Here is a 21,955-nt window from a genome sequence, read left to right as displayed (position 1 = left end):
GGTCAGCCGTAGCTCTCTTATCTGGGAGAACCGGGTTTGATTCCCCACTCCTCCACTTGCACCTGCTGGAATGGCCTTGGGTCAGCCGTAGCTCTCTTATCTGGGAGAACCGGGTTGGATTCCCCACTCCTCCACTTGCAGCTGCTGGAATGGCCTCGGGTCAGCCAGAGCTCTCTTATCTGGGAGAACTGGTTTTGATTCCCCACTCCTCCACCTGCAGCTGCTGCAATGGCCTTGGGTCAGCCAGAGCTCTCTTATCTGGGATAACCGGGTTGGATTCCCCACTCCTCCACTTGCAGCTGCTGGAATGGCCTTGGGTCAGCCGGAGCTCTCTTATCTGGGAGAACTGGGTTGGATTCCCCACTCCTCCACCTGCAGCTGCTGGAATGGCCTTGGGTCAGCCAGAGCTCTCTTATTTGGGAGAACCGGGTTTGATTCCCCACTCCTCCACTTGCACCTGCTGGAATGGCCTTGGGTCAGCCACAGCTCTCTTATCTGGGAAAACCGGGTTGGATTCCCCCCTCCTCCACTTGCAGCTGCTGGCACGGTCTTGGGTCAGCCAGAGCTCTCTTATCTGGGAGAACCTGGTTTGATTCCCCACTCCTCCACTTGCAGCCGCTGGAATGGCCTTGGATCAGCCAGAGCTCTCTTATCTGGGAGAACAGGGTTCGATTCCCCACTCCTCCACTTGCAGCTGCTGGAATGGCCTTGGGTCAGCCAGAGCTCTCTTATCGGGGAGAACCGGCTTTGATTCCCCACTCCTCCACTTGCAGCTGCTGGAATGACCTTGGGTCAGCCAGAGCTCTCTTATCTGGGAGAACAGGGTTGGATTCCCCACTCCTCCACTTGCAGCTGCTGGAATGGCCTTGGGTCAGCCAGAGCTCTCTTATCTGGGAGAACCGGGTTTGATTCCCCACTCCTCTACTTGCACCTGCTGGAATGGCCTTGGGTCAGCCAGAGCTCTCTTAACTGTGAGAACCGGGTTTGATTTCCCACTCCTCCACTTGCAGTTGCTGGAATGGCCTTGTGTCAGCTACAGCTCTCTTATCTGGGAGAACTGGGTTTGATTCCCCACTCCTCCACTTGCAGCTGCTGGAATGGCCTTGGGTCAGCCAGAGCTCTCTTATCTGGGAGAACAGGGTTCGATTCCCCACTCCTCCACTTGCAGCTGCTGGAATGGCCTTGGGTCAGCCAGAGCTCTCTTATCTGGGAGAACAGGGTTCGATTCCCCTCTCCTCCACTTGCAGCTGCTGGAATGGCCTTGGGTCAGCCAGAGCTCTCTTATCGGGGAGAACCGGCTTTGATTCCCCACTCCTCCACTTGCAGCTGCTGGAATGGCTTTGGGTCAGCCAGAGCTCTCTAATCTGGGAGAACCGGGTTTGATTCCCCACTCCTCTACTTGCACCTGCTGGAATGGCCTTGGGTCAGCCAGAGCTCTCTTAACTGTGAGAACCGGGTTTGATTCCCCACTCCTCCACTTGCAGTTGCTGGAATGGCCTTGTGTCAGCTACAGCTCTCTTATCTGGGAGAACTGGGTTTGATTCCCCACTCCTCCACTTGCAGCTGCTGGAATGGCCTTGGGTCAGCCATAGCTCTCTTATCTGGGAGAACCGGGTTTGATTCCCCACTCCTCCACTTGCAGCTGCTGGAATGGCCTTGGGTCAGCCAGAGCTCTCTTATCTGGGAGAACCGGGTTTGATTCCCCACTCCTCCACTTGCAGCTGCTGGAATGGCCTTGGCTCAGCCAGAGCTCTCTTATCTGGGAGAACCGGGTGTGATTCCCCACTCCTCCACTTGCAGCTGCTGGGATGGCCTTGGGTCAGCCATAGCTCTCTTATCTGGGAGAACCGGGTTTGATTCCCCACTCCTCCACTTGCAGCTGCTGGAATGGCCTTGGGTCAGCCAGAGCTCTCTTATCTGGGGGAACCGGGTATGATTCCCCACTCCTCCACTTGCAGCTGCTGGAATGGTGTTGTGTCAGCCAGAGCTCTCTTATCTGGGAGAACCGGGTTTGATTCCCCACTCCTCCACTTGCAGCTGCTGGGATGGCCTTGGGTCAGCCATAGCTCTCTTATCTGGGAGAACCGGGTTTCCGGGGCCCCAGAAAACAATTCCACACCATCCTCTATAGGACAGCCCTTCAAGGACTTGAAGATGGTGATCACTTCTGCGGATAGAAATTTCCTGACATCTCTGGGAGACATTTTCACCCATTAGATTTTAAGCACTTCAGAGACCAATAAGATTTTGGGAGGGGGTATGAGCTTTCTAGAGTCTAAGCTGCCTTTGGCAGAAGTCAGAATGGAGATCCCGGAGTCCTTCTCTTCAAGTCCAGAGGTGGGCGGATAGTAGGAAAGAAGGAACTCTGGATCAGATGCAGAGGTTCAATGCAAAAAGTAATGAGCCTGAAGTGCTTGGGAGCAGAAAGTTAGCATCTGTAGCAGAGGTGGCCAAACTGGCTCAGGAGCCAGATGTGGCTCTTTCACACATATTGTGTACCTCTTGAAGCTGCCACTGCCCCATAGGCCCACGTGGAGAAGGCATTTCTCTCTTTGAATTATTTCTCCAAGCCAGCTGGCAGCTTGGAGAATGCATTTAAAATTAAAGTTGCTTCCTTTCTCTCCCTCCTTCCCTCCTGCCCCCTCCTATTTATCTCCCTCCCTCCCTCCCTCCCTTCCTTCCTTCCTTCCTTCCTTCCTTCCTTCCTTCCTTCCTTCCTTCCTTCCTTCCTTCCTTCCTTCCTTCCTTCCTTCCTTCCTTCCTTCCTTCCTGTTTTGTGGCTCTCAAACCGCTGACATTCATGTCTTGTGGCTCTCAAACATCTGATATTTATTCTGTGTGCCTCTTACCTTTAGCATGTTTGGCCACCCCTGAACTGGAGAGAGATAGCAACTCAGTGTCCCTATTCAGTGTGCGTGTGTGGGGTGGGGAGGGGGTTGTCCCCTGCTTTGAATTTGTAGATGAACTCAAATTCAACAATCTCACATTGTAATCTCCATTTGAAGCCTGTAGGGCAGAACGCTTTTCTTGCTCGACGAGTCAGCTAAAAAAAACATTTTGTGGATTAGTTTGCATCAGACGAGTGCAGAGCATGGAGCTGGAAGTCCCTTTGGTCTGGTAGGGTTTATTAAAATAAAAGGCCATGTGAGAGCATAGTTTGACATGAATAATTGGGAGGGGGCGAGTTCCTGCACAACCCTTTCAGGCAGTCTGCTCCCCAGGGACAAAGACCCCTGGCCTTGCAGGGATATGGATGCGCAGAGCCCTCCACCCCCTCTGCTGAGCTCTCTCTCGCACCGTGGCTTGAAAAGAGTGGTCTGGAAGCCCTTTGGCCTGAACCCAGCAGGGCCTTTCTCGTGATGGCACCTTTCCAAGCTTTCCCAAGCAGACAACTGTGCCATAGAATAGCTCCGAGTGGATCTATTCACTTTATTTTAGAACAGTGTATCAGAATAATTTTTTGGAATTGACATACTCAAAACAGGGATATTGGCTGTTTATCTCATTACATGTCCTTAACCCATTTTCACTATATTTTATTGTATTTTTTTTTTCGTAATGGCAAAACTAGAATGACATTTACATGTTAAATAGTAAATTAGGTGGACAAGAACATCCAATGTATTTCTCTTTTAGCTGTATTGACACACTCAGATAGGGATATTGGCTGTTTATCTCGTTACGTGTATACTAAACCCATCTTCTACTATATTTTAATGTATTTTTCTTCTAATGGCAAACTATATGTATGTTATATGTTATAAGGTAAATTAGTTGGATGGGGAAACGTCTGAGAAAGAAATGCCCCCTTTTTGGCCCAGGCTCATACAATAGAGCGATTAACAGACGTTCTCACATTTTGACATTTTACTGTTTCGTTGCGTTCTCGTGCTCGTGCTACCCAGATCAAAGGTTTGCTCAGTTTGTTAATTTTACTATTCTGTCATTGGATCTTAAATTTGTACCATTTTGCATTCTAAACCACTGCCTACCAGCTCTGTATACCAGGGGTGGCCAATGGTAGCTCTCCAGATGTTTTTTTGCCTACAACTCCCATCAGCCCCAGCCAGCATGGCCAGCATGGCCATGCTGGCTGGGGCTGATGGGAGTTGTAGGCAAAAACATCTGGAGAGCTACCGTTGGCCACCCCTGCTCTATAGCCTTCTCACTGTACCAGATTCCTCGTCTGATGAAGTGTGCTTGGAGCACATGAAAGTTTACGTTCTGGATAAAACTTTGTTGGTCTTCAAGGAGCACTTGACTCCTCCTTTATGCCATAGGATGCCTTGAAGTGCTCCTGCTTCCTCTCATTTTCATGTAAAGAAATTGTAATAAGAGGAACAAGAAACTCTCTCAGCGGCGTTGAAATGGCATCCCGTTAACCCCTCCTTGTTCTCTTTTCCCCTCCGCTCCCTGCAGGACATCTTCACACCAGAGTGCAAATTCAAGGAGTCCGTCTTTGAAAACTACTACGTTATATATTCCTCCACGCTGTACCGGCAACAGGAATCCGGAAGAGCTTGGTTCTTGGGACTCAATAAAGAAGGACAGATCATGAAGGGGAACCGGGTGAAAAAGACCAAACCATCTTCACATTTTGTACCCAAACCCATAGAAGGTAGGGCGAGTTCCAGAGGGGCTTTTTCTCGGCATGGTGGGGTGGGAAGGGGGAAGGCATGACTCGGGACAGATTGGCAGTGGGCCTCGGCAAAGATGAAGGACATGGGGATAAGCGGGTAGGTGAGTTTGGACTGAACTGAGCTGGTGAGGTCATAGAATCCTAGCATTGGAAGGGAACCCCCTCCAGGGTCATCTAGTCCAACCCACTGCACAGTGCAGGAAATACACAGACGCCTCCTAAATTCACAGGATCCGCATGAACAGCAATGTGGATCCTGTGAATTGAGGGGGAGGTGTTTGTGAATTTCCTACCTTGTGCGGAGGGGTTGGACTAGATCAGGAGTGGCTGTCAAGCATCGATGTTTCGAAATAATCAAGCTTTCATTGTAAATCAAAGACTTGCTTTATTGAAACTCTATGACTTGTTCCAAGGACGGATTCACTGGAAGTGATACTGAATTTAGAGTTACATAGAGTCTTATAGGTTAGTTCAAAAGGCAGGGTTACAGATAACTTCATGAATAGATCCCTGATGGAAGGGATAGATTCCAGCACCTCTAAAAGAGGCAGTGGTCCGCCCTCTCCTGAAAAAATCAACGCTAGATCCGGCCGAATTGGCACACTATCAGCCGGTCTCGAATTTACCCTTTTTTGGGTAAACTCATTGGGCGTTTTCACACTGACCTTCAAGTGGCGTGACCACCCTCTTCACACCGGAGGATCTGCGCGGATTTCGCACAAGAAGCGCCGGAGCACCCAAAAGAGCCGGCGACTTCCGTCGCAAAAGCCGCTCAAACGTTTTCCTGCTTCTTGGCGGTTTCCGTTTGAGCGGCTTTTGCGACGGAAGTCGCCGGCTCTTTTGGGTGCTCCGGCGCTTCTTGTGCGAAATCCGCGCAGATCCTCCGGTGTGAAGAGGGTGGTCGCGCCACTTGAAGGTCAGTGCGAAAACGCCCATTGAGAGGGCAGTGGTGTTGCAGTTACGGAGTTTTCTGGAGGATGCTTCTGTTCTCGATCCCCATCAGTCCGGCTTTCACCTGGGTCACACGACGGAGACAGTGCTGGTTGCTCTGGTGGATGACCTTCAGCGGCATCTGGACCAAGGCGGCTCGGCGGGTACTGATGTTGTTAGACCTATCGGAAGCGTTAGATACGGTTGACCACCGGTTGCTGACTTGCCGTCTCGCCGACGCGAGGATTCAGGGGCTGGCCTTACAATGGCTTTCCTCTTTCCTCGAAGGTCGGGGGACAAAGGGTGGCGATTGGGGGTGAACTGTCCCAGAGACACACGCTTGATTGCGGGGTGCCTCAGGGGGCAGTGCTCTCCCCGATGTTGTTCAGCATCTACATGCACCCCCTTGCCCAGATGGCCCGTAGGTATGGGTTGGGTTGTCACCAATATGCTGACGACACCCAGCTCTATCTACTCATGGACGGACGGCCTGACTGTGTCCCAGACCTGGCGTTACAAGCCATGGCTAGATGGCTCAGGCTGAGTAGATTGAAACCAAACCCAGCGAAGACAGAGGTCCTTTGCTTGGGTCGACGTGGTCTGGGAAGGGAAATTCCCCTACCAGCCTTTGACGGTGTGCCACTGACAATGGCACACAGGGTCAAGAGCTTGGGGGTACTATTGGAGCCTGCCCTGACAACGGAGGCCCAAATAGCAGCCACTGCTAAGTCCGCATTCTTTCATCTTAGGCGGGCGAGGCAGTTGGCCCCTTTCCTGGAACACGACGATCTGGCAACAGTGATCCATGCAATGGTCACCTCAAGGTTGGACTACTGTAATGCCCTCTACATGGAGCTGCCCCTGTGCCGAACCCGGAAGTTGCAGCTAGTGCAGAATGCCGCCACCCGGCTGTTATTAGGGCTCCCCAGGTGGGAGCACATTCAGCCAGGGCTCCGGGGACTGCACTGGCTGCCAATAATATACCGGTTCGGTACAAGGTGCCGGTTATTACCTTTAAAGCCCTATATGGCCTAGGACCTGCCTACCTTAGGGGACCGTCTCTCCCCACATGTTCCCCACAGAGTGCTTAGATCTGGTTCTCAAAATCTACTAACAATCCCCAAGCCGAAGGAGGCCCGTCTGAAGTCAACCAGGGGACAGGGCCTTTTCGATTACAGCCCCTTGTTGGTGGAACCAGCTACCGGAAGAGGTGAGGGCCCTGTGGGACCTTGGGCAGTTCCGCAGGGCCTGTAAGACAGTCCTCTTCCGGTTGGTATATAACTGACCGGTACCTGAAAACCCCAAAGGAAGGTTGTAGGATAGCACATTGATAGATCGTTTTCTTGTTTTCTTGTTTTAACTGCTGTAAACTATTTAATGTGTTTTAATATTTATTAATCTTATTGTTAGAATTTTATGTTGTGAGCTGCCCTGAGCCACCTCGGTGGGGAGGGCGGGATATAAATCGAATAAAATGAAATGAAAAGGATAACATAAAGATGCAAATGGGGATGAAGGTTCAAAGGCTACTCATCACTGTCTCTTTATGACTAAGGAATGTTCATGTCTCCATTTCTCACACATTCCCTGCTAGCTGATAAGGCATGGCTGTGTGAATCCAGGGGAGAGGCACTTTACACTGCTGCATACAAGGTTTTATTATGTACCCGAAGTGGGGGAAGGAAGAGGGATGAAAGAGAGGGGGAAGAGGAGAATAAGAAAGGTCTGAATAAATCAGTACTTAGAAACAGCATGCTTGACAGTGGCCAAACTGTGGCTCAGGAGCTACATGTGGCTCTTTCATACATATTGTTTGGCTCTCAAAGCCCCTACCACCCTGTTGGTCAGCTTGGAGACTGCATTAAAAGTTAAAGTTGCTTTCTTTCTGCCTCTCCTCCCTCCACCTCCCCATCTATTTTTCCTTCCTTCCTTCCTTCCTTCCTTCCTTCCTTCCTTCCTTCCTTCCTTCCTTCCTTCCTTCCTTCCTTCCTTCCGCCCTCCCTCCCTCCCTCCCTCCCTCCCTCCCTCCCTCGCAGCTCTCAAACATCTGATTTTCATGTCTTGCAGCTCTCAGACATCTGGCATTTATTCTGTGTTACTCTTACGTTCAGCATGTTTGGCCACCGCTGGACTAGATGGTCCTGGGGTTGACCAAGCTTAATTTTCAAATGAGATTGAGCAAGTCAGGGGTTGTCCTCAAAAGACTGGAGGTTGGACCGGGGAGTCTGTGGTCTGAATCCTTCCTGCAGCCCTACATTTGGGGGTTGCTTGTTTTCATTGTCAGCGTCTCTCATGGAAGTGGGGGCGGGGAAGGGGAAGGGGCTCCCGTCCAAGCACAGACCAGACCCAGCCCAGTTTCAGCAAGACTGCTCAATAAGGAAAGAACCACCATGGCAGAAAGGTTAGAATGTTGGGTTAGGATCTGGGAGACCCAGGTTCAAGTCACTGCTGCGCTACAGAAGCTCACTGGTTGGCCTTGGGCTAGTCACTCAGTCTTTCCGCCTAACCTACCTCACAGGGTTGTTGTGCTGAGAATAAGATGGAGGGGAGGCGAACGACGTCTTAAGAACATAAGAGACGCCATGTTGGATGAGGCCAGTGGCCCCTCCAGTCCAACACTCTGTGTCACAGAAGAACATAAGAGAAGCCATGTTGGATCAGGCCAGTGGCCCCTCCAGTCCAACACTCTGTGTCACAGAAGAACATAAGAGAAGCCATGTTGGATCAGGCCAGTGGCCCCTCCAGTCCAACACTCTGTGTCACATAAGAACATCAGAGAAGCCATGTTGGATCAGGCCAGTGGCCCCTCCAGTCCAACACTCTGTGTCACATAAGAACATCAGAGAAGCCATGTTGGATCAGGCCAGTGGCCCCTCCAGTCCAACACTCTGTGTCACATAAGAACATAAGAGAAGCCATGTTGGATCAGGCCACTGGCCCCTCCAGTCCAACACTCTGTGTCACATAAGAACATAAGAGAAGCCGTGTTGGATCAGGCCAGTGGCCCCTCCAGTCCAACACTCTGTGTCACATAAGAACATAAGAGAAGCCATGTTGGATCAGGCCAGTGGCCCCTCCAGTCCAACACTCTGTGTCACATAAGAACATAAGAGAAGCCCTGTTGAATGAGGCCAGTGGCCCCTCCAGTCCAACACTCTGTGTCACATAAGAGAAGCCATGTTGGATCAGGCCAGTGGCCCCTCCAGTCCAACACTCTGTGTCACATAAGAACATAAGAGAAGCCCTGTTGAATGAGGCCAGTGGCCCCTCCAGTCCAACACTCTGTGTCACATAAGAACATAAGAGAAGCCCTGTTGGATCAGGCCAGTGGCCCCTCCAGTCCAACACTCTGGGGAGGGATGGTGGCTCAGTGGTAGAGCATCTGCTTGGTAAGCAGAAGATCCAAGGTTCAAACCCCAGCATCTCCAACTAAAAAGGTTCCAGGCAAGTAAGAACATAAGAGAAGCCCTATGCGGGAAGGTGAAAGGAACCTTATTTCATATTTGGTGGCAGTGTGCTCACGCCAAAAAATATTGGGCCCAAGTCAATATCTGGTGCCAGAAAATTTTCAAAATAAGACTCCCACATACACCTGAATTTTACCAGTTAAGCATAGTAAAGGAAAATCTCCCCAAATTAGAAAAAAAACGTCACTGTTAGAAAAAAAACGACACTATTGTCACTGTGGCTAGAATCCTATATGCCAGGTACTGGAAAGTTGCAGAAATCCCCAAAAGGGATGAGTTTGTTCAAAAGCTATTAGAGGCTGTAGAACTAGATATGCTAACAATGAAATTGAGAGGACAGTCTTACTCAGCCTGTAAAGAGATTTGGAACCCACTGTATCTATGGATAAAAAGTGTGGGAATTGAAATGAGGAATTTGAATTTATGTTTTGGTAACTCCCCTTAAGCTCTTGGTGATGGGGTGGGAAGGGTGTTGGGGGTGTTTGAATGTACTATATAGCTGTAACAAATTCTCCCAGAAGCTGCCCTTTCAAGGACAGAGTCTCAGAGCGGCTCACAATCTCCTTTACCCTCCTCCCCCACAACAGACACCCTGTGAGGTAGATGAAGATGTTGGATTTATATCCCGCCCTCCATTCCAAAGAGCCTCAGAGCGGCTCACAATCCCCTTTCCCTTCCTCCCCCACAACAGACACCCTGTGAGGTGGGTGGGGCTGAGAGAGCTCTCCCAGAAGCTGCCCTTTCAAGGACAGAGTCTCAGAGCGCCTCACAATCTCCTTTACCTTCCTCCCCCACAACAGACACCCTGTGAGGTGGGTGGGGCTGAGAGAGCTCTCCCAGAAGCTGCCCTTTCAAGGACAGAGTCTCAGAGCGCCTCACAATCTCCTTTACCTTCCTCCCCCACAACAGACATCTGATTCAGTAGAAGGCAGCTTCCTGTGTTCATATTGTAGTTTTAGGGAGGGACGGTGGCTCAGGGGTAGAGCATCTGCTTGGTGAGTAGAAGGTCCCAGGTTCAATCCCCGGCATTTCCAACTAAAAAGGGTCCAGGCAAGTGGGCGTGAAAAACCTCAGCTTGAGACCCTGGAGAGCCGCTGCCAGGCTGAGTAGACAGTACTTACTCTAATGGACCCAGGGGGGTCTGATTCAGTAGAAGGCAGCTTCATAGGTTCATTATGCAATGCCTGTGAGACTGCAAGAGATCCTTGCCTGCCTGTCTCAAGTCGTGTGCCTCTCCTCCCAAAATTCATGCCTTCCCAATAGCCCCTCCAGGGGCCAGGGGAAAAAGACATCGTATTGATTCCTCGGCTTGTTTTTGCTTGAAAAGAAAAGAGCAGAAAGGGATCTCCTGGGGCCATGATGGACACTTGGGGCTGATCCAAACCGCAGTCTGGGAGATGGTTTTGGTGACATTCCTGTTTCTCTTTGAGCAGGGCCTGAGCAGAATTAGGGCAACACACTTGCGGCTGTGAGCAAACTGTTGATGGTTCTTCTTAAGGGGGAGTGGGAATCCAGACCTCTTAACCGCAGGGGGCAAAATCTTTTTTCAAAGACATTTGCAGGAATAGGGTAGCTGGGAAGAAGGTAATACTTCAGCTTCTCCGGATCTCCATTCTAGTATCGACCTTTGAGAACTGCAGTGTTATTCCTCCTTAGAGCAAGAGCATTTCTCCAAACAATGACTTTCCAAATGAGAACGCAGCTTTCCGACCCAAGATAGAATCATAGAATACTAGAGTTGGCAGGGACCTCCAGGGTCATCTAGTCCAACCCCTACACAATGCAGGAAACTCACAAACGCCTCCCCCTAAATTCACAGGATCTTCATTGCTGTCAGATGGCCATCTAGCCTCTGCTTCAAAACCTCCAAGGATGGAGACCCCCCCACCACTTACTTCTGCTCCTATTGTGAGTGGGTAGCAGGATGAGCACTGTGGACTGTGATCTCAAAGACAGAATGCCTTCCCCAAGTGACTCAGTGATGGACCTCAATGGCCAAGAAAGCAGAGGAAGGCAGATCACAGCTCAGAGGGGCCAGAAAATCCAGCCCTTTCCGAGCTTCCACGAAACCTCGGCTTTCCTCATCTAACCCTGCAGCAGAAGTTTCCCCCCCAACCACACCCAAGTTCCTTAAATCTTAAGTGTCCCCGTGACTCTGCCCACCCGCCAGCTTTCTTCTCATTCTGTGATGGTGTGCTCTGTCATAGAACCCGAGAGTTGGAAGGGACCTCCAGGGTCATCTAGTCCACCCCCCTGCACAATGCAGGAAACTCACAAAGACCTCCCCCTAAATTCACGGGATCTTCATTGCTGTCAGAGGGCCATCTAGCCTCTGTTGAAAAACCTCCAAGGAAGGAGAGCCCACCACCTCCCAAGGAGGAAGCCTATTCCACTGAGGAACCGTTCTAAACTCACAAACCCCTCCCCCTAAATTCACAGGATCCTCATTGCTGTCAGATGGCCATCTAGCCTCTGTTTCAAAACCTCCAAGGAAGGAGAGCCCACCACCTCCTGAAGAATCATAGAATCCTAGAGTTGGAAGGGACCTCCAGGGTCATCTAGTCCAACCCCCTGCACAATGCAGGAAACTCACAAACACCTCCCCCGAAATTCACAGGACCTTCATCGCTGTCAGAGGGCCATCTAGCCTCTGTTCAAAAACCTCCAAGGAACGAGAGCCCACCACTTCCTGAGGAAGCCTGTTCCAGTAAAGAATTGCTCTAACGGTCAGGAAGTCCTTCCTAATGTTGAGCCGGAAACTCTATGGATTTAATTTCAACCTTTCGGTTCTGGTCCTACCTTCCGGGGCCACACAAAACAATTCCACCCCATCCTCTAAAGGACAGCCCTTCAAGGACTTGAAGATGGTGATCCTATCACCTCTCAGCCGCCTCCTCTCCAGGCTAAACATGCCCAGCTCCTTCAACCTTCCCTCATAGGACTTGGTCTCCAGACCCCTCACCATCTTCGTCACCCTCCTCTGGACCCATTCCACCTTGTCTGTATCCTTCTTAAAATGTAGTGCCCAAAACTGAACACAATACTCCAGGTGAAGTGCATGGGATGTCCCTTAGTATCTCCAGGTGATGCTCTGTATTCTTGGTGCTTGCGGGGGGGCACAGTGGAAGGACTTCTAGCTCCACTTGTAGACCTCCTGAGGGCACTTGTTTGTTTGTTTTTTGTGCCACTGTGCGACACAGACTTTGTCATGAGCCCTGAGGAGGAGGAGCTGGAAGGGTTAACAGACCTGGAAGAGTTGCCAGTCAGTTCCTCAGCTGAACAAACAGCAGCTGGCCCATCAATCACTCTCCAGGCACCAGTGTCAGCTGTTGAGGATCAATCTCCTCCAAGCTCTCCTCCTCCCATCTCAAGAGTTCGAAGCAGGCTCCGGAAAGAACTTTCAGAGTGAAGACATGAGGCACGCCAATGCTTCAGATCAGCCCTGAGTTCTAGCAGAGTCACTGCCACCCAGGGAGCAGGCTGATTGAGACTCCCATATAGCTCCCACCCAGGACCTGGTATCCTTGTGGAAGCAACAAGTCTGTTCTCTGGCTTGCATCCACGCTCCTTCCTGATCCTGACCTGCTTGATTTCCTTGGCACTCTGACCTTTTGGCTTTTGGACACTGACTTCTGATTCTGATTTGTGATTCTGCATTGATGACTTGGCTCCTGCTTGACTTCCCGGACTTTGACCTTGGACTGGCTTTGGACTCCTGCCTGCCTGCACCCTGAGAATGTGACAGTGTTGGACTGGATGGGCCACTGGCCTGATCCAACATGGCTTATCTTATCTTCTTATATTCATGGAATCCTAGAGTTGGAAGGGACCTCCAGGGCATCTAGTCCAACCCCCTGCACAATGCAGGAAACTCACAAACACCTCCCCCTAAATTCACAGGATCTTCATTGCTGTCAGATGGCCATCTAGGCTCTGTTGAAAAACCTCCAAGGAAGGAGAGCCCACCACCTCCTGAGGAGGAAGCCTGTTCCACTGAGGAATCGCTGTAATGGTCAGGAAGTTCATAGAATCCTAGAGTTGGAAGGGACCTCCAGGGTCATCTAGTCCAACCCCCTGCACAATGCAGGAAACTCACAAACACCTCCCCCTAAATTCACAGGATCTTCATTGCTGTCAGATGGCCATCTAGCCTCTGTGTAAAAACCTCCAAGGAAGGAGAGCCCACCACCTCCCGAGGAAGCCTGTTCCACTGAGAAGCCGCTCTCATGGTCGGGAAGTTCTTCCTAATGTCCTTTTGGACCAGGAACATTTTGTGTCCTTATTTAAAAAGGATTTTTGCTGTCGGCGCCCCAGAGCCACATGAAATATAAAGATGTCTTCGTTAAGAGGAGTCGAGAGAGAAGAGAGGGAGAGACGGAAGCCCTCCTAACTGCGCACCTCAAAGCTTAGGCACTTCAATGGCGGAGGCAATCGTAAGCCACATTTTTAAAAAATCTATTTTAATGTCTCTCCATTTGATCCAGAGGCGTCTTTTGTGTAAAAGAATCCAATTAAACAGTTCAGCCCGTTCCCTGCAAAGCCCCGATGAACCACAAAGAGAGAAAGGAGGCTGCACCGCCATCTGCCAAGACCACGTTGAAGGTTCTGGTGTGCCGTACGAAAGCGCAAGTTGGCAGAGGGAACGTGAAATGTGCAGAGAGGCAGACATACCTTGGGGGGCTGAGTCACGCAGCCATCGGGAGCACGGGGGCCAACGGAGAAGCCTGCGCATGGCTGTTCACCCACCACCACCACCACCACCAAGCACTCTTCCGGGGCTTCCCAGAGCGTGTTAAGCCCCCTCTCCAGTGAGGGAGGAGTCTCATGTGCTTTTGAGTGCTGGGTGTATCCAAGAGCCCTATGCCAGTGGCGGACTGGGTCTAAAAATATTGGTTGCCAGGAGACATAGGGGGCCAACCCACAACTATAAGAGTATCTGCTCTGGTCTGGTAAGACCTCACCAGGAGTCTTGTGTTCAGTTTTGGGCACCACATTTTAAGAAGGATCTAGACAAGCTGGAAGGGGTCCAGAGGAGGGCGACGAAGATGGTGAGGGGTCTGGAGACCAAGTCCTGTGAGGAAAGGTTGAAGGAGCTGGGGATGTTTAGCCTGGAGAGGAGGCGGCTGATAGGTGATAGGATCACCATCTTCAAGCACTTGAAGGGCTGTCATCTAGAGGATGGGGTAGAATTGTTTTCTATGGCCCCAGAAGGTAGGACCAGAACCAGTGGGTTGAAATTAAATCAAAGAGTTTCCGGCTCAACATTAGGAAGAAATTTCTGACCATTAGAGCGATTCCTCAGTGGAACAGGCTTCCTCCTTGGGAGGTGGTGGGCTCTCCTTCCTTGGAGGTTTTGAAACAGAGGCTAGATGGCCATCTGACAGCAATGAGGATCCTGTGAATTTAGGGGGAGGTGTTTGTGAGTTTCCTGCATTGTGCAGAGGGTTGGACTAGATGACCCTGGAGGTCCCTTCCAGCTCTATGATTCTATGATTCTGATAGAGCAGTTCCTCAGTGGAATAGGCTTCCTCCTCGGGAGGTGGTGGGCTCTCCTTCCTTGGAGGTTTTTAAACAGAAGCTGGATGGCCATCTGACAGCAATGAGGATCCTGTGAATTTAGGGGGAGGTGTTTGTGAGTTTCCTGCATTGTGCAGAGGGTTGGACTAGATGACCCTGGAGTTCCCCTCCAACTCTATGATTCTATGATTTCATTTTTGTAAGAAATAAATAACATTTTCAAAAAAATACATGTGGAAAAAAGTTACAATTAAATTTTTTGCAAAATAAACATTATTTATTTGTTTGTTTGTTTGTTTATTTATTATTCATTTTATTCGATTTATATCCCGCCCTACCCCACCGAGGTAGTAATTTTTAGTAATTGCAGTGTTACATATATTGTACATATTATTGCCAGTATACAGTAGCTATTAAATGTAAATCCAGATTGCCTTTTCTCCAGCTGGAGATCAGTTGGAAAAGCAGGAGATCCCCAGGCCCCACCTGGAGGCTGGCAACCCTAAATACAACGTAAATTTTAGTTGCATTACTGTAATGCTGGAACTTCTGTTATATCTTCAAGCTACTAAAAAGGTCATTAACATTTTTAACCTATTGTCTAATGCTTAAGGGGGCCCACTTCATCAGGGGCTCACAGGGACCACTTGGCATCGGGCAAGCTGGCACCCTGGCCAGTCCACCACTGCCCTATTCACACCTGGCCAGCAGCAGGGAGCAAGGGGGGAAAAGAGGGAACGTGGAGGCACCCCTGCATTACTACAGACAAGAGGGAAATGGCAGAGAGCCAGTTGGGTGCAGTGGTTAAGTGAGCGGACTCTTATCTGGGAGAACCGGGTTTGATTCCCCACTCCTCCACTTGCAGCTGCTGGAATGGCCTTGGGTCAGCTAGAGCTCTCGTACGAGTTGTCCTTGAAAGGGCATCTGCTGTGAGAGTCCTCTCAGCCCCACCCACCTCACAGGGTGTCTGTTATGGGGGAGGAAGGGAAAGGAGATTGTGAGCTGCTCTAAGTCTCTGAGAGCCAGTTTGGTCTAGTGGTGAAGTGTGCGTACTCTTATCTGTGAGAACTGGTTTGATTCCCCACTCCTCCACTTACAGCTGCTGGAATGGCCTTAGGTCAGCCATAGCTCTCGTAAGAGTTGTCCTTGAAAGGGCAGCTGCTGTGAGAGCTCTCTCAGCCCTACCCACCAAACAGGGTGTCTGTTGTGGGGGAGGAAGGGAAAGGAGATTGTGAGCTGTTCTGAGTATCTGAGAGCCAGTTTGGTGTAGTGGTGAAGTGTGCGTACTCTTATCTGGGAGAACCGGGTTTGATTCCCCACTCCTCCACTTGCACCTGCTGGAATGGGCTTTGGTCAGCAATAGCTCTGGCAGAGGTTGTCCTTGAAAGGGCAGCTGCTGTGAGAGCCCTCTCAGCCCCACGCACCTCACAGGGGTGTCTGTTGTGGGGGGAGAAGATAGAGGAGATTGTGAGCTGCTCTGAGTCTCTGATTCAGAGAGAAGAGTGGGGTATAAATCTGCAGTCTTCTTCTTCATTCTGCCTCAACTGTGAGGGACGGAGCTTGCATCTGCTCTGACTGCGCTGTCCTCCTGCTGTTCTGTCACACTCAGTAGTCAATAGGCAGTGGCCCTCTCTGTCCACGAGCCTGCCACGTGGTCTCTCCAGCAGCCTGGCAGACAGATGGCAGGGGGCAACGTGGCAGGCTCTGTGCTGCCTGCAAAGTGCCCTGTCGAAACCCGACCTTGCTGGCGTCCTGAAGGGCTTCTCATCCTTGGCTCCTTGAGTGCCAGTCGCAATCGTGTGCAGCCCCCATCTCAGCCGACCCCCGTGTGCCAGGGAACTCACCCCCAGATTCACAGGCACAAGGAAACAGGTTGCCTTGGAGAATGTCCCAGGCCCTCTCTCTGCCTGCTGGCCTTGGGAGCCTTCCTTGTGGAGAGCTGGAGAACTGGGTTTGAGTCCCCACTCCTCCTCCATGTGAAGCCACCTGGTTGAACTTCGGCCAGGCCCAGTTCTTTCACTCAGGCCACCTACCTCACCGTTGTGGGGAGGGGAAGGGGATCAAAATGAAATTGCTGAGCAGCCGGGTTAGAACGGAGAAAAGGAAGTCCTTCTTCAACCAAAGGGGGATTCTCTCTCGGCTTGGCTTCGCGAACGAAGATTTAAGAAGGGTGCAATAGTCCACGTCTGCTGCAGGCTCGCTGGTGGCTGACAAGACCAATGCGGGACAGGCAGGTCCGGCCACAGTGGCTGCAGGGAAAAGTCTGATTTAGGGATGGTGCTGTAGCAGTGCGATTCTTCCTCAATCTCCTTTTGTCCTCAAGACCAGCTATGCGTGCGTTCTCAAAAGAAGAAACAGCCTGGTGGATGGTGTGCCTCCATGCTTTGCGATCTGAGGCTAGGTCAGACCACTGGTGATGGTTGATGCGACAGGTGCCAAGGGATTTCTTCAAGGAGTCCTTGTACCTCTTCTTTGGTGCCCCTCTATTTCGATGGCCGGTGGAGAGTTCGCCATACAGGGCAATCTTGGGAAGGCGGTGGTTTTCCATCCTAGAAATATGCCCTGCCCAGCGCAGCTGCGTCTTCAACAGCAGTGCCTCGATGCTGGTAACCTCCGCCCGCTTGAGAACTTCAGTGTTGGTCACAAAGTCACTCCAGTGGATGTTGAGGATGGTGCGAAGGCAGCGCTGATGAAAGCGCTCCAGGAGTCGCAGGTGATGACGGTATAAAACCCACGATTCGGAGCCGTAGATGAGGGTTGTCATCACAACCGCTTTGTAAACATTGATCTTTGTGCCTTTTTTCAGATGCTTGTTGCTCCACACTCTTTTGTGCAGTCGGCCAAAGGCACGGTTTGCCTTTGCCAGCCTGTTGTCAATCTCCTTGTCGATCTTAGCATCTGAGGAGATGATGCACCCCAGGTAGCTGAACTGCTGGACTGTCTTCAGAATTGATTCACCCACAGTGATGCAGGGAGGGTGATAATCTTCCTGGGGTGCAGGCTGGTGGAGAACTTCTGTCTTCTTCAGACTAACTTCTAGGCCGAATAGCTTGGCAGCCTCTGCAAAGCAGGACGTCATATGCTGCAGAGCTGATACCGAGTGGGAGATGAGTGCAGCATCATCAGCAAACAGTAGCTCTCGGATGAGTTTTTCCATTGTCTTGGAGTGGGCCTTTAGTCGCCTCAGGTTGAACAGGCTGCCATCGGTGCGATAGCGGATTTAGACACCATCGTCATCATCTAGATCTACTGCGGCTCTTTGAAGCATCATGCTAAAGAACATCGTAAAGAGAGTTGGCGCGAGAACGCAGCCTTGCTTTACACCTGTGCCTATTGGGAAGGTCTCCGAGAGGTCGTTGCAGTGTCTGACTTGGCCTCGCTGGTCTTCATGTAGCTGGATGATCATGCTGAGGAACCTTGGGGGACATCCTAAACGTTCCAAGATTTGCCACAGGCCTTTCCTGCTAACGGTATCGAAAGCTTTGGTAAGGTCGACAAAAGTCACATACAGAGCCTTGTTCTGTTCCCTGCATTTCTCTTGGAGCTGCCTGAGAACAAATACCATGTCGGTGGTGCTCCTGTTAGCTCTGAAGCCGCACTGGCTCTCTGGGAGGAGTTCTTCTGCAATGGCGGGCACCAGTCTGTTCAGGAGTATTCTGGCAAGGATTTTGCCTGCGATGGAGAGCAGGGTTATCCCCCGGTAGTTGGAGCAGTCTGACTTTTCCCCTTTGTTCTTGTATAGGGTGATGATGATTGCATCGTGAAAGTCCTGTGGTAATTTGCCTTGTTCCCAGCAGGTGACAAGTACTTTGTGAAGTGAGCTATGTAGTACTGTGCCCCCATGCTTCCAGATCTCTGGTGGAATTCCATCAACTCCCTCTGCCTTGCCACTTTTCAGTTGCTTGATGGCTTTAACAGTCTCTTCTAGGGTGGGGATCTCATCCAACTCTGTTTTCACTGGTTGAAGTGGGGTGAGGTGAATTGCTGAATCTTGAACTACGCAGTTGGCACTGAAGAGAACCTGAAAATACTCTGACCACCGGTTCAATATGGATGCCTTGTCTGTGAGGAGCACTTGGCCGTCTGCACTACGCAAGGGACTCTGAGTCTGATATGATGGACCATATACTGCCTTCAGGGCTTCGTAGAACCCTCTTAAATCACCAGTGTCTGCACACAGCTGGGTTCTCTCAGCAAGCTTGGTCCACCACTCGTTCTGAATGTCTCGAAGCTTGCACTGGAGGTTGCTACATACAGTACAAAAGGTTGCTTTTTTCCCAGGACAGGAGGGCTGAGCAAGATGTGCTTGGTAGGCAGATCTCTTTTTCGCCAGTAAATCTTGGATCTCTTGATTGTTCTCATCAAACCAGTCCTTGTTCTTCCTTGTGGAGAACCTGAGGACTTCTTCAGAGATCTGCAGGATGGTAGTTTTTAGGTGTTCCCAGAGTGCTTCTGGAGAAGGGTCTGTGGGGCAACTGGGGTCCTCAATTCTTGACTGGAGTTTTGCCTGGAAGGCAGCTTTAACTTCGGCTGACTGGAGACTGTCAACCTGAAACTTCCTCCGAGGGATACCTCCTCTCCTGGGTGTGGGTTTAAAGTGAAGACGGAGATTGCAGCGTACAAGACGATGATCCGTATGACATTCTGCGCTGGGCATTACTCGGGTGTGTAAGACATCTCGAAGGTCTCTCTGGCGCACCAGAATGTAGTCGATAAGGTGCCAGTGCTTGGACCGTGGGTGCATCCAGGTTGTCTTCAGACTGTTCTTCTGCTGGAAGATAGTGTTGGTGATGGTGAGCTGGTGCTCCATGCAGAATTCTAGCAGGAGGCGCCCGTTGTCATTGCAGTTGCCAATGCCGTGTTTGCCAAGTACTCCTTTCCAGGCTTCCGAGTCTTTACCTACTCTGGCATTGAAGTCGCCAAGGATGATCACCTTGTCCTCTGTAGGGGTCTTCCGTACGAGGTTGTGTAGATCAGCATATAACTTGTTCTTTTCTGCAGGATCTGCTTGAAGGGTTGGGGCATACACACTGAAGAGTGTTGCATGCTGCTTGTTTTGAAGTGGGAGGCGCATGGACATGATGCGATCTGAGTGACCTGTTGGCAGGTTTTCGAGTTTGGAGGCAATGGAGTTCCTGACCATGAAGCAAACGCCAGAAAGGCGGCTCTCAGCCTTTGACTTACCTGACCAGTAGAGGGTATAGCCAGCACCGTGTTCTTGAAGACTACCTTCCTCAGGGAAACGGACCTCACTGAGAGCTGCTATGTCGATATTCAACCTGAGAAATTCGTGGGCAACTAGAGCAGAGCGTCGTTCAGTGCGTCCACTGTCTACTGTGTCAAGCATGGTTCTGATGTTCCAACACGCAAGCTTTAGTCTTTGCACACTTTGTGAGGCAGGTGCATGCCTTTTCTTTGTTGTTATTTTTTGACCGCAAGTAAGGATGCCCGTTGACCGCGGCTAGCCAACTGGGGTGGAGGAGACGAGCTTTGTTAAGGCCACCTTTTCTAGGCCCCTCTCCGTGTGGAGCAAGCAGTGCTGTCCCTAGATAAGGCTGCTTGGTCGTTCAGGGTGCTGCCGAAAAATGCTTTCGTCTCCAGGTTAGCATCAGGCGACCAATACCCTGAACCGCCTACATGCAGGATCGGGACTGCAGCTTCCAGTGGCACCTTCCACCTGCCGTTTCGCCCCTTGCCCATCGCTGCAGGACTTGATGCATTGTGGGTTGTGTATGTGGATATGCCCTTCAGGCCTGCGCAGAGGAATTTTTTAGGTGAAGCCCAGTGTGCGCGGTACTGGCTCCACCCTTTCACCTGGGGGTCATCTGCCATGGCCCAGTAAGCCGGGACGCCGGCAGCGAGTCCTCCAGGTGGTAGGTGTTACATTAACGAGCTCTATCTGCCCGGGTTTGATGTTAGAGTTTTCCTTCTCTTAGGCTGGCAAGGTTGGTGGGCGCAGCCTGCCCATCCGGTTATACCGCCGGACATTCGGTCGCACCATGACGTAGCAAACTCTGTGAAAATGGGGGGGACCAGTGAGAAGGTGTTGCTACGGATGCAGTAATGCAGGAGAGGCCATTGCAGTGACCATCTGCCAGGCATAGCCAGACAGTGACCACGCGGCGTTCACTACACCGGGAGAGGAGAGGCTATGTATTGCGCATACACTTTCCCTGGGGGGTAGGATAACCAGAGGGAGCCCACCCCCCACCCCCATCCCCAAAGGGGGATTAACATGTGGAATTCACTGCCACAGGAGGTGGTGGTGGCCTGATCCAACATGGCTTCTCTTCTGTTCTTACGAAAGCCACTTTGAGACTACTTAGGGCAGAAAAAAAGGAAAGGAAAGGTCCCCTGTGCAAGCACCAGTCATTTCTGACTCTGGAGTGTTGGACTGGAGGGGCCATTGGCCTGATCCAACAGGGCTTCTCTTATGTTCTTATGTGACACAGAGTGTTGGACTGGAGGGGCCATTGACCTGATCCAACAGGGCTTCTCTTATGTTCTTATGTGACACAGAGTGTTGGACCGGATGGGCCATTGGCCTGATCCAACAGGGCTTCTCTTATGTTCTTATGTGACTCAGAGTGTTGGACTGGATGGGCCAGTGGCCTGATCCAACAGGGCTTCTCTTATGTTCTTATGTGACACAGAGTGTTGGACTGGATGGGCCATTGGCCTGATCCAACAGGGCTTCTCTTATGTTCTTATGTTTTTCTAAGGACTAACTTATATGATTTCTCTTTTAGAACAGTGTATCAGAATATTTGTTCTTTTTTTTCATCTTTTTGTATTAACATACTCAAATAGGGGATATTGGCTGTTTCTCTTATTGCATATACCAACCCATTTTATGGCAAACTTTATGGATGTTATACTCTCTTGAGAAGCCATGTCCTCTATTTAAACTAACAAAGCCAGAATGTTACCTAGATTTATGGCACTTCACACCTACGACAGCAGTCTGCTTTTTATCACTCTCCAATGTTTTTTCAACCCTGGCTTGTCCTGCACTAACAAACACAGATCCCTATTTGTGATTCTTTTAATCTGCTAAAAACATTTTGAGGAAGACTCAGCATGGGTTCTGTAAGGGAAGATCTTCCCTTCCTAACCTGTTACATTTCTTTGAGGGGGTGAACAAACATGTGGACAAAGGAGACCCGATAGATGTTGTTTACCTTGACTTCCAGAAAGCTTCTGATAAAGTTCCTCATCAAAGGCTCCTTAGAAAGCTTGAGAGTCATGGAGTAAAAGGACAGGTTCTCTTGTGGATCAAAAACTGGCTGAGTAATAGGAAGCAGAGAGTGAGTATAAATGGGCAGTCTTCGCAGTGGAGGACGGTAAGCAGTGGGGTGCCGCAGGGCTCGGTACTGGGTCCCATGCTCTTTAACTTGTTCAT

The 21,955-nt window shown here is 50.6% G+C and overlaps 1 protein-coding gene across 3 annotated transcripts in view; it reads left to right on the top strand.

Annotated features, from left to right (window-relative positions):
- FGF12 (fibroblast growth factor 12) overlaps window positions 1-21,955 on the top strand; it is a 399,444-nt gene that overhangs the window by 375,158 nt on the left and 2,331 nt on the right. For all 3 annotated transcript variants that reach the window (XM_060242866.1, XM_060242865.1, XM_060242864.1), the window contains exon 4: window positions 4,420-4,618. In XM_060242866.1, the coding sequence (XP_060098849.1) occupies window positions 4,420-4,618 (199 nt within the window). The remainder of the gene's footprint in view (window positions 1-4,419; window positions 4,619-21,955) is intronic.

This window comes from Heteronotia binoei, chromosome 6 (assembly GCF_032191835.1).
Source record: "Heteronotia binoei isolate CCM8104 ecotype False Entrance Well chromosome 6, APGP_CSIRO_Hbin_v1, whole genome shotgun sequence".
NCBI classification, from domain to species: Eukaryota; Metazoa; Chordata; class Lepidosauria; order Squamata; family Gekkonidae; genus Heteronotia; species Heteronotia binoei.
This window is presented reverse-complemented; position numbering and strand designations above follow the sequence as displayed.